Source organism: Chelonia mydas, chromosome 1, assembly GCF_015237465.2.
Source record: "Chelonia mydas isolate rCheMyd1 chromosome 1, rCheMyd1.pri.v2, whole genome shotgun sequence".
NCBI classification, from domain to species: Eukaryota; Metazoa; Chordata; order Testudines; family Cheloniidae; genus Chelonia; species Chelonia mydas.
This window is the reverse complement of record NC_057849.1, coordinates 40,226,311-40,239,358: the sequence shown is the minus strand read 5'-3', so window position 1 is coordinate 40,239,358 and position 13,048 is coordinate 40,226,311. Positions and strand designations below refer to the sequence as shown.

General features: G+C 43.6%; 1 protein-coding gene across 6 annotated transcripts in view; it reads right to left on the bottom strand.

Annotated features, from left to right (window-relative positions):
* Positions 1-12,786, bottom strand: part of IFT88 (intraflagellar transport 88) — a 77,671-nt gene extending 64,885 nt beyond the window's left edge. For 3 of the 6 annotated variants that reach the window (XR_005224065.2, XM_037890872.2, XM_037890884.2), the window contains exons 1-8: positions 12,609-12,786; positions 11,772-11,867; positions 10,255-10,317; positions 8,279-8,335; positions 4,929-4,982; positions 4,156-4,219; positions 3,999-4,068; positions 1,402-1,492 (exon numbers count right to left, since the gene is read on the bottom strand). Coding sequence is in view for 5 of the 6 variants with exons in the window: in XM_037890872.2 (XP_037746800.1) it covers positions 1,402-1,492; positions 3,999-4,068; positions 4,156-4,219; positions 4,929-4,982; positions 8,279-8,335; positions 10,255-10,317; positions 11,772-11,861 (489 nt within the window). In the remaining variant the exon portion in view is untranslated. Of the gene's footprint in view, positions 1-1,401; positions 1,493-3,998; positions 4,069-4,155; positions 4,220-4,928; positions 4,983-7,619; positions 7,782-8,278; positions 8,336-10,254; positions 10,318-11,771; positions 11,868-12,608 lie in introns of those variants that run through there. The other 3 variants (XM_043530524.1, XM_037890866.2, XM_043530534.1) reach the window with 3 other exon arrangements.
* Between the last annotated feature and the right edge of the window lie 262 nt (positions 12,787-13,048).

Below are 13,048 nucleotides of genomic sequence, written 5' to 3'. Positions count from 1 at the left end.
CATGCACCTTTCCAGACCAGCCTACGTTAATGTCCATGAAACTCCCACAGTGATCCACAAGCGCCTGGAGAACCATAGAGAAATACCCCTCCCAATTAATGTACTAGGTGGCTAGGTGGTCTGGTGCCAGAATTAGAATATGCATGCCATCTATCGCCCCTCCGCAGTTAGGGAAGCCCATTTGTGCAAAGCCATCCACAACGTCACGCATGTTGCCCAGAGTCACGGTCTTTCGGAGCAGGATGCGATTAATGGCCTTGCACACACTTACGTCAACACGAGTCCAACGGTCGACTTTCCCACTCCAAACTGGTTAGCGACCGACTGGTAGCAGCCTGCAGTAGCCCGCTTCCACAGTGCAATCGCCACGCGTGTCTCCAATAGCAGAGTAGCTTTCATTCTCGTGTCCCTGCGCCGCAGGTCTGGGGCGAGCTCATCACACAGTCCCATGAATGTGGTTTTCCTCATCCAAAAGTTCTGCAGCCACTGCTAGTCATCCCCGACGTGCATGACAATGTGATCCTATCACTCAGTGCTTGTTTCCCGAGCCCAAAAGCGGCGTTCCACTGTGGTCAGCACCTCGGTGAATGCCACAAGCAATCTCATGTCATAGCTACTACACGTGGCAAGATCAGTGTCAAACTCCTCTTCCCTTTGTAGTTTAAGCAATAACTCCACTGCCACTTGTGACATGTTAGTGAGAATGAGCAGCATCCTGGTCAACAGTGCAGGATCCATTCCTGCAGACCAAAGAGGCAGAGCGTGCAGTACACAAACCGCTTAAAGATGGAGCCAAATGCGGACGGAAGCTCAGTGATTGCTGGGATGTGAAGCAATGCATCATGAGGCATTGGGACAGGACCCAGCATGCCCCGCGACCCCCTCCACCTTCCCACAACTCTTACTGGCAGAAGAGGAAAAGATGCTCTGTAGGATAGCTGCCCAGAATGCACCGTTCCGAATACCGCTGCAAGTGCCGCAAGCGTGAACACACTATTGTGCAGGCAGCTGACATTGCGAACACACAACAGTGGTTTCCCTTGAGCGCTCTCTGACCAGTGCTGTAACTCCGCCAGAGTAGACATAGTCTATGTGACAGCAGAATGATTACCGTTATATAATATTACGCACATTATCTCCAGCATTACCAAATATCACTGACTTGAGTGGAGAGAGAGAGACAGACACACACTAAGCATCAAGATTCCGTCTCCTTTGTGGCAGTGCAGACCATGACCACAAGATCAGCCACAACAATATCAAAATTAAGACAACCTAGCTTTAACAACTGGAAATTTTATGACCAACCAAAAGTCAAATTAGCATTTAAAAAGCATATTTGCATGTATGAGATGTCCCTGCATATAATATTAAAAGACAAATGAAACCCAGATAACTTACCAATTTTAAGTCTCCACAGCTGTTGGCAATGCAGCTTTCTTCAACCAACTCATTCACTTTTTTTTCTAACTGTCTAATCTTTTCTTCTGGACTAAAATTGGGGAAACAATGCATCATTTATCTTATGCAAATACCAGTAATAATATAAAGATTTTTGAATATAGTTTCTTAAAAATAATGTAATGTATTTATAGCTGTCTTGGGTCTCATTAATATGCCATAGCATCTGACATTTCTTGATGGACAACACAACTGTAAAAGTGGCCGTTTGTTACTGCACTATCAGAAGTTCTATCAGTAATGTGGGCTAGTGAAGAAAGTAAAGAGAAAATCCTGCAGTTTCACCATTTTCAGTGAGCGATCCATTTAATGACGGAAAAGAGGTTTGAGTTATTGGGCTCTGATCCTCTTAATGTAACAAGCCTCAACTTGAGCTGTTTGGGTAAAGATAGTATAGATACATGCACTGGGTGAAACTTTTAAGCACCCAATGGAAATCCAATATTGCATATGTACTATTTTAAAGAGCTAGTTTAATCAAAAGTAGAAATTCAATTTGTAATGATAATTTTTTAAACAGTGTCAGCACAACTTTTCATCAGAATTACAGATTTTATCAAAAGCTGTGATTGATCCAGAATTATTTAATCTGTGACAAAAAATTAGCTGCATAATAATCTGATTATTTCCCTTCTTTCTCCACTTGCAACATGTCCCACTACCCCTGGCATTCAGGAAGTTCAATGGCCCTGCGTGAATCCCTCCTCCCCAATCTGTTTTGTGCCAAGTCTCTAGCACCATCCAACATTTACACTAGACTAGTAATATTCACCACCTCAGTTCTGGCATATATGAAATCTGTTTGGGTTATGAGATCCTGGAAAGAAGGAATAGAGGGAAGAAGTGGTAAAATTTACTGTGTCTTTCCTAGCAGGAAGATAGCAGGAATTTCGGGGCATGAATCTACATGCACCACTGGCATCCCTTGCCAAGCAAGTACTCTTCCAGTCCTCTAACGATCTGATCCTTTTCCCTACCACAGCACGCAGTGATGACAAAGGCCACACCTATATTCAGGATCCTGAGCCACAGACAAAGCACAAAATACAAGAGTGGGGTGGGAGGAAAGCTAGTTGTTTTTTTAACCACCAGAGGCCCTATTCTCTTTCTGCAGGATATGAACCATGACTTCAACAGGAATCACACTTAAACCCCAAGCCTGCAAAAACCCATGGACACGCTTAACTTTAGTAGCGTAAGTAGTTTCATTGAAATCAATAGGACTATTTATGGTGGTATCACATTGGTCCAACATTATTTAATATTTTTATCAACAATCTAGATGATTACATAAAATCTTCTGTGGTAAAGTCTACAGATGACACAGACTGCTGGGGTAGTAAATAATAAGAGGCATAGGTTACTGTTACAGAATAATCTGAATCACTTGGTAACCTTGGAATCTGTGAATTCCCCGGTCGTCCCCTTCCTCCATGGGCCATGGAGGTGATAGGATCACTGCATTGCCCTGAGCATGCTCTTAATCAGGGGTGGGCAAACTATGGCCTGCGGGCCGGACCTGGCCCGTCAGGGCTTTGGATCTGGCCCGCAAGATTGCCACCCCTGTGGCGCAGCGGGGCTAAGGCAGGCTCCCTGCCTGCCCTGGCCCTGCACCACTCCCGGAAGCAGCTGGCACCACGTCCCTGCGGCCCCTAGAGGAGGAGGGGGCAGAGGGCTCTGTATGCTGCCCTCACCTGCAGGCACCACCCCTCACAGCTCCCATTGGCCGGGAACGGAGAACCGCTCCACATTAAGCTTTCAGCTCCACATTAAGACAATGAAAATAATCAAATCCCATGTTTCAGGACTTCAGCTGGTCACCTGCAGGGAACAGGAAGGCATCTCCTGACCTGATGCACTACTGGTGAGATGTATTCTTACGGTGAGGATGGGGTTCACTTTCTTCTGAACCATCAGAGACAGGCCACAGCTAGAGAGGAAACACCAGGTGGAGTGGACCAGTGCTCTGAGATGGTACAGAGAATCCTCTTAGATGTCTGGCTGGAGTTTCTTACTGACATACTTAGGGTAAAACTGATGGCTAGATTTGGGATTGGGATGGTATTTTTTCCCCTAGGTAAGATTGCAGGAAATTTAGGGAGTTTTCACCTTTCTCTGTAGCACGGGGTGTGGATCACCTGCTCCGATCATCTGGGCATAATAAATTCCACGCCACTGTAGGGGCCTCAAGTACTGGTGGCACCTCAGTCTCTCCAGTTCTTTGCCTGAGGTACATAACAGTTTAGCTTCCCAAGGACCGAAATACTTTAGTCAATCTAAAATAACTAGACTGAACGTAAGGATATCTGGGTGACAATTAATAGGGAGGACAGCGTAGATGATCTAATGGTCCCTTCTGGCCTTGAACTCTATTAAATCTAGTAAAGTTAAGCATGTGCATGTTTGCAGGATCGGGTCTCTTTCTGCAGGAAGAGAATCTAGCCCCTAGGCTTCCTGAGTACCATGTTGTTGTGATTTTTCTAAGAATGCTGAAAGCATTTGTTTCTAAACAGAACAACAAAAATGTGGCTACGTACGTATCTTCATTTTTCATTTCTAAAGGAGGAGCAGGACCTCTTGCTTGACCAAGGGGATCAAATACAGAACCTGCAAATTAACACATGGCACTGAGAACAGTAAATTCTATGACAGACAGTGAATTCCATGACAGGCAGTGAATGCTATCTACCCTACCTCTCAAAGCTGCTTTAGTGTAACCTGCTGCATGAACTGCTGTTAGAGGTCGAGCAACTCCATCCTTAAATTAAAAGAAAAAGACATTTTTATGAATGAAAATATTCTGAAAACCAAAAATGGGGAAAAAGTAGGGGGATAAGTTACATATTGGAACATAAGTGGGAAGCATGCTTTACGGTTGATACAGGCTGACCTAGTATTAGTAAGCCTCGTTTACGCTGACCAGTGTCTTTCACAACCCTTAGGTATATTGTAACAGACTCTACAGTAGCAAAATATATATTGGAATTATTTCTAAGTAATAAATGTTACAAACTGTTTTATTCACATAACTTATTCCAAATGCCTTTTTACATGGATAACCCTAATCTTTTTTGTTGCCGATAATTTTAACATATGCCGTATAATTGTCTCTGATTTTTAAAATATTCTTCTTAAGAGCTGGCCTGTTAGACTAGTGGCTCTGTAATGTGCTGTCACATGCTGCCATGCTGAGTGTCAGAGTTTTTTTTTCCTGGGCAGCAAGGATTGAGAGCCCTGAGAAATTATGGGTCAGACTGAGTGGAATTGGACAAGATAAAGAGGCACAAGCTGTCTAGAAACCAGCTGTAATTCAGTAGCTGAGAAATCGCCAAGCTTGGGAGAGTTCACAGCTGGCAAAGAGACAGCATATCCACCTCTTGGAACATTTGCATTAAAAAAAAAGAGAACATTCACAGTATAACTTCAGCATACTGAGCCCACACTCAAAGTAAATAATAAAATATTACCTGTATAGCTCCTGTCATTGGTCTTCCCATTGATGACGATAATGCTGTCTTTGACTACCAAAATAAAAAAAATTAAAATTAACAATCATAAGCTCTTTTTCTACTTTAGAAGTTTAAAACCAAAACTATAAATACTTAAATATGTAGCGTTTCTGTCTCATGAATGTACAACTTTAGGATACGATCCTGCTTCCCTTGAAATCAATAGCAAAACTCGCATTGACTTCACTGAGGCAGGATATGCTTCCATTATAGGGCATAAATATTATGAAGGTACCTGGTAGCAACTCCATAGTTATGACTGAGTTCTAAAATTGATTTAAAATTTAAATAAATTCCTGTTTTTCTCTAGAAGAAAGAGACAAGCCTTGTAAAATTTCACAGATTTTACGCCCTTTGAATTTTCTGTATACTTTTTGTTTAGTCTCTGTTCATCAGTTTTTAATGGGCTCTGGTTGAAATTTGTCCATGGCAGTCGTACATTTCATTATTGACTTTTTTTTTAATTGTCAATCAACACAAATATTAGTAGAGAGGTGTATCCTGATAGTTTTTATTTTTTAATTAGATTTAGGAAGACTTTGGCTGTAAGGCACAGTTGCTTTATACCTAAACTAGGGATGTCAATATTGTTTAAAAAGTTAATTGTTTAAAGGATTAAAATTCTATTGTTTAAAGGGTTAATCGATTAAAGGGGGAGGACTGGGGTTGTTCTGGCTGTTGAGGCAGGGCAGGGACAGGGGCTGGGGTCGGTCAGCTGGCCATGGGGCTGGGGTCACCTGGCCATCCAGCCGGCTGGGTGCAGCTGGGGGCCAGTTAACCGGTTAACATTTTACATCCCTAACCTAAACCTGATAAAATGGGGCCAGGTGCCCATAAAAGCCTCTTCACTGTGAGCTATGCTTTTCTGTCAGATTTTATCCTTCAGCCGAGAAGGTATATAAGGGTTAATTTGCAACAGCTAATTGATATGTTCTCCATCAGCAGACAATATGTTCTCCATCACCACTTCTACCCCCTTCCCTGCCACTTAAGCATCTTCATTTATAAACAGTTACGGCTGCTGCATGCATAACACACATGACAGCAAGTAAATGAAAAGTTAAGCCACCTAACAGTAAAGACCATTTACTTCTCCAGCCACAGGCCCCCACCTTACTGTAGTGATAACTACTGTATACCATAGACCATGTACCACAGCTTAAACTCTGTCCCACTAGAGATTCTTTCTGAATAAGATATTTAAGATATGTCCTTTCCTACCTAGCCACACGGTTAAAACTTGTACTCTCACTATATTGCATCTTGATTACTGCATCACTCTTTTTTCTGGTCTTAAATGCAGTCTTGCCCCGCTTACATCTATTCATAATACTGCTGCAAGTACCATTTTCCGAGCCCGCTGCTTTGACCATGTCACTCATCTCTTTGATTCCCTTCACTGGCTTCCTCTTCTCAATTGTATCAAACATAAGCTGCTTCTCTTTGCTTTCAAGTCCTTTCATGACATATCTCCCACACTATCATCTCTCTTCCAGTATTGAAAGGTTGCCTCTAATACCTCATTATGTCAGCCTTTATTGCACACTTGTTAAATTTTCAAGCACCTTCATGATTTCTTCCAAGTTTACCCCTCATGCTTGGGACAAGCTCCCTGTAAACATCTGAAAACTAACGCATTATCCCCCTTCAGAACCTTCCTTTGCAGTGAGGCCCACAAAAACACTGACAACAGTGCTGGAGTGCTGAGACCTCAGCGTAGCCAGTCTGACCATTACTTCTCATTACGCTTCCTTGTACTTCCCCACTGGTCTGTTTATATCTTTTTTTTTTTTTCTCTTGTCTTATACTTGGACTGTAAGCTCTTCAGAGCAGGGAGTGTCTTTTTGTTCCATGTTTGTAGAGTGCCTAGCACAATGGGGTCCTGGTCCATGACCAGAGCCCTCATCTGCTATAATACAAATAATAATAATGCCAGCCTTCCATTACTGTGGGAACTGCCCCTCTGCACACAGCCCTTTACCAAACTAACTACTCCAAACACCACTAATTACTACACCAAATATCCACAACTATGAGTGTTGGGGGGGGGGGGGGGGGGGGGGGGAGGGGAGGAATAATCTGGTAAAGGGGTGTGGCCTGATCGAAGGACAGGGGCAGAGAAAAGTCTACAGTGCAGTGATTTTCAATGGGACTTAGACGCTTTTGAAAATTCTAACCAGCAAGCTTGCCTAAGAGATAGCTAAAGCAATATACCTGTCTAGAGAAGCACATACTTAAAGGGTCTTAACACTGAGGAGGATGAGAAATTTTAAGGTGTTCCAAAAGGGTGTAACTAGAAGTAATGACATCAAATTAGACAACAGGAAAATTATGACTATTGGGAAAAATTTCCTGACAGAAGTCCAATGTACTGTGGAATAGTTCATAAGGGTAATTACACTGCTTGAGTTATTTAAATAGGACTAGATAAAAAGCACTCAAGAATGTTCCTTCCAATTTAATCTTGCATTGGCAGTGGTATCCGAGATGACTGAAGAGAAATTAGGCATCAAAAATACCTATAATTAAAGTAATTAACAATTAATTAGTTATTCAAATGATCTTGTCTATATTTAGGGTTTAAGAACTAGAAAGAAATCTGTATAAATTTAAATGTAATTTGAAAATTCTTTACAATTTAATATTTACCTTAGGATCATGCAGTTTCTACAGCATACTCCAAAACTGTCCACCACATAAACACAAAGAGTGCAGTCCAACTCTCACTGCAGTCACTGGAAGTCTTCCCATCAATTTCAATGCAAGTTCAATCAAACCTTTAATGTTGGATTCTGCCCTCTAATACAATACCTAGGAAGCACAGTCGAGTATCTTGAAAAATCAGTAACTGTGCCCTGTCTAAGGGTATGTCTACACTACCTGCCGTATCAGCAGGCAGCGATGGATACAGCAGGGATCGATTTATCGCGTCTAGTCTAGTCTAGTCTACATCTACTCCTGTACTCCACGGCCGTGAGAGGCACAGGCAGAGTCGACGGGGGAGAAGCAGCAGCAGTCGACTCACCATAGTGAAGACCCTGCAGTGAGCAGGTCTAAGTACGTCGACTTCAGCTACATTATTCACGTAGCTGAAGTTGCATAACTTAGATCGATCCCCCCCACTGTAGACCAGGGCTAAGTGCACAGTTGCTGACATTCAAAGTTAAGCAATGAGTGTGGCTCATTGAAGGAAAGGACTGAGACAAAAAGAGACAATGCTGTACATAGGATTTAGAGAGTTGTATATACTCAAGACTCCAGGTAGAGCCTCTCTTTGATTAAGTTTAAAGCACAGAACTAAAACTTACCCCAAATCCTGTAGCTAAAGGTCGTGAAGCTGATGTGCCTGGAATTTTGGCTGTTATCTTCATTAAAAAAAAAACAAAAACAAACCATAATTAATCCAAATGTGATTACTCAGTCTTTTTACATAGGTTAATAAAACAAGTTCACAGAAATGATCATGCATTAAAAAAAGTACAGAAAGTTCTATAGTTATGTCTCTATGTTCAGTTTTATTTGTATAAACCATAGCTCCCTCTTTAAAATATGTACCTTTCTGGTGATTAAATTGCACATGATTCTTAATGGTTTCAGCTCTTGTGTAGAAGCACACAGTCCTTACAACAGAATATACATTTCAAAAGTAGGGTCTACATGTCAATTTTCCATTTCTTTTGAAAAAGGATGTAAGAGTTTTGAAGTCATAACTAAATAAAAGTAACCAAAGTCATCTGAATAAAATTAAATTGCAACAACATTCCAGAGTTCTGTATATTATACTCCATTCTCCATCCCACGCTTGAGGTACCATGTCAAGGCCAACTTCCTTCTGGTTGGATGCATTATGCGAGGACCTTTTTTAGAATCTGTTACTTCATTGTAATCAGTATCTGGCTCATTTTATCATATAGGAACAAGGCAGTAGCGCCTAGTGGTCAGCCCACTCTGCCATGTGGTATGGCCCTTTTATGGATTTGAAGGATCCAACATAAAGACTAAAGGGGATATGTAGAGGAAGTGGTCCTGGGAATGAACAGTGCCTGGAAGGAAATCCTGTCATTGTATCTTTAAGGGCCTGGGGCAGGAGCCTTGCAGAGGGGGGCAGAGCCCCCTACTAACTGGGAACGAGCTGAGAGAAGGGGACCAGCATAAATGCTGTATCCTCTGTCATCTCAGGGAGATGCCTGCAGACACTGAAGAGAGTAAGAAGGTCCCTGCATAAGTGGGGAGAAGGCTACCTGGTGGATCCTGCTAGCCTCAGGATTAACTGATGAAAAAGGGGCAGCTGAGGCAGAAGCTGGTTAAGGCCCTACAGCTGGCTAAATTATAACCTAGCCCCAAAAGGAGGGCTGTGGCTCTTGCTATGAGGAGAGTGACTGACTAGGTGTTTCATTAATGTATACCCTGCCCGAGGAGGGACTGTCTGAAGCATAACCTGAGCTCCAGAAGAAGGTCTCCTGAAATGGGACAAAGAGCTGATGAGGAGTCTTATAAGGAGCTAGAGCAAGGTGACTTTTGTTAGTTCCTCCAGGTAAGTCACACTTTGTAGAAACTTAATAAATCAGACCCCACAGAGGGGTGCATTCTTTTAAGTCAGTGTAAATCTGGTAATTGATTGAAAGAACCTAAGGGGGAGGGCACATAGGGGTGTGCTGGAGAGGCTCACCCCCTGACATTTAAACATACGAACGGCCATAGTGGGTCAGACCAAAGGTCCAGCTAGCCCAGTATCCTATCTTCCGACAATGGCAAATGCCAGGTGCTTCAGAGGGAATGAACAGAACAGGTAATCATCAAGTGATCCATCCGCTGTTGCCCATTCCCAGCTTCTGGCAAGCAGAGGCTAGGGACACCATCCCCGCCCATCCTGGCTAACAGCTACGGATGGACCTATCCTCCATGAATTTATCTAGTTCTTTTTTGAACCGTTAATCTTGGCCTTCACAATGTCCTCTGGCAAAAGTTCCACAGGCTGACTGTGGATGCCTTGCCTTCTCCCCCGCCTCCTCCGCCCTGCCCCCAACTCTTCCCCATCCAAATATTTAAGAAATAATCATGTATAAGAACTATACTTACTGAATGGTGGAAATTTAAAATCTCATGCTGCAGCTCTAATAATTTTGGCCTTGTATCTCACAAATGGCTAAACATTCCATCATCATTTTAGCAATGCACTGAGCTTGAGACTTGCCCAAAGGCAGTGGGTGGCAAAGCCAAGATTAGAATCCAAACTTCCTGAGAATGTTTAGAAAAATTGCAACATATTTTAAAATGTACTTACTGGGGGTCTTCTACCATGACTAGTTCTCACAGCCTGCTGAAAAGCTGTGTCATTTTCTAAATCCTGAAACAAAATAAAAATGTAAGAACTATCCAAAGAAAAGAAAAAAAAAATAGGTACCTAATTTGCTCCTACAGTACTTTACTATTGCCAGGGAGATGAGGAATGGGAGAGGGAGTGAAAGGAGGTACTGAGACTTGGCTGGGGGGGAAACTGGTTCCAGGCTGGAAAGGGGAGCTTGGGAGTTCCTATCTGTTCCCAGGCCTGATTTTGGGCCCTGCAGCAGTCCCTTCAGCCCCTCTTGGTCCCACCCCGGCCTCTGCCTCCCCTTCATCCCCACTAGGCATGCACAAGTATATGTGGGGGTGGACCTCCTACAATATTTCCACTGTGGGGGCACTAGCCCCTGTGTTAGGATGCCCTTGGATATTGCCAAATTACAGTCTGTAGTGTCAATAAGCTATGATTATACAACTTAAAGAACTTTTAGTTTACACAAAGCAATATCAAAACAGAGTAACCACTGAATAGTAATACACTGGGAGAAAACTGAGCTTGATTTATAATACTTAGTAGTTACCATACACAGCATTTTTATTTCGGTCTAAAGAGCTGTACTAATTTGAATTCTTAACTGATCCTAGTGTGCATCTCATATTGCTATTCCAGTGAGAAAATTTTAAAACAAACATATATTGGATATTCCACTATTTATATATTTAAACATGCAGGGTGTAGTATAAATCTCACTAGCTTATGGAGGAGGAAACAATATATGGAAAATACACTATAATGATCAATGCACTAGATGACCTATTATGTCTCTTACATCACTTATTTCTATGATTCCGTTATTTAAAGGTACATGTGGTGAGGGGCAGCTTTAGAGTAAAATAAATGAGTTCTAGAATGCTGGACCTAAGAAGTTCAAGTAGATCAACACTGAACAGAAGCTATTGACTGAATGCTTACTCTGCATTCTTATTTAATTGGGTTAAAATGATTTTATGCAACAGTAGTTTTCAGAATATAATTTTATTTTGATAAATTAGTGATTTTATTCTATTTAATATGTAAATTTGACTTAAAAAAATCACAATGTGATCCCATTGAAGGTGATGCAAAACTCCCATAGAATTCAATGGGGCTAGGACTTCACCCCAGATGCCAAAACACAAACCTACTAAAACCTCTACTTTTAAACAGTTACAATTTAATATTTCATATATTCTAATCTTAACAGCAAACAGTTTTGTTGTACACCTTCAACCAGTGTCTATCTCAGAATAGAAACCCAGCAATGAAATTGTAACCACTCAAAATGATCTCTGAGATTGTTGATAAATCTGTATGGATGGGTGGAGGAAAACTAACTTCAAAGCAGCAATGCTTGCTGGTTTGTTTCTGATCATATCTAAAGCACCATCAGAATGCCAACTCCAGTGAAGATTGCCTTATATCACGCACAAAGGCATGGCCTACACACATAAAAACTGAGAAATGGTAAGTAGATGTACCTCTGTGTCAAAGGTGGGGTTATAATCATTGTAGCCCGAATAAAGATCATCTTCATCTGCTTTAGGTGCCAGGTGGACATTTTGCATCATTTTTACCTGAGAAACATTAATTATGCCAAATATTTTCTCAGCATTATCAAAAGTCTCCTTACAATTGTAAAATCATGAATAGTACTGAGCTTTTTCCATTCACAAGAGCTAAAACTTTAGACCTAATCCAAACCTCACTGAAATTGACCCCTGACTTCAGCAGGTTTTGAACTAAACCTGGACAAACAGCTTCAGCGTAGATTTAAAGGGACACAGTCCACTTGAAATCGAGTCTGTTTGAAGAAGTAACAAGCCCCGCTGAGGTCAAAGAGCTTCTGAGCAGATCTGAAGCACCCGGGGGTCAGGAAAAGGGATTAATAATTGGCCCGATGCTCCCGCGAGTCCAGCCCTGCCTGCGGCCGGCCCCTGCTCTGGCAGAGGTACAGAACTGAAGCTCGAACAGGCCGAGCTCTGGATGCTCGCGCCCCCCGCCAGCGCTACACGATGCCGGGACTTGTGGAACTCCTCAAATGCGGGGAGCCAGGGCCCCTACCCCGGCCGGAGGGCGACGGGCCCCACTGCGGCACGGAGCGCCCAGACACAGCGGGAGACATGGGCTCTGCCCCCAGGAGCCAGGGCTACCGCCAATGGCGCGGGGAGGGGAGGGAAAGGAAACCGTTAGACTGTGTAACGGCGCGATTCCCCGTTGGCCCCCGGTTCCCCAGCACTGCCCCCCTCCCCGCTGTTTCCGCAGCTGCTGCTGCTGCATCGACTGCAGCCCCGTCATCTTCCCGCTCCACCTTCTACCTGGTCCGGGAGCCCGCCCTGCGGCCCCGCTAGCAGGGGAGCCAGTAACGGGCCCGCACCGCACAGGCTCCGGGCAGCAGTCTCGCCCACGATCCCATCCCATAACGCACCGCGGCGAGCGGAACGGGAGGGGGCAGTGCGTCCGGTTGCTAAGAGACGAGAGCGACTCGTGGGGGCCTAGGCCCCTCTAGCGTCAGAAACAGCCACTTGTGAGGCTCTGCACGCGCTGAGCGTGCGCGAGCGATTAGCGCATGCGCAGCAGCAAGTCTGGAAGCCGTGGCTCACACTCGGCCCTGACCCTCAGATTCTGCTCCCTGAGCAAAGGGCGGGGCCGAAAAGCGGAGGCGAGGGACCTCCTCTACCCCAGTGCCCCGGCCTCTAGCTGTGCCACGCCAGGGAGGCTGTAAACACCTGCCTGCTGGAGGCTTGATTCTGAGGCA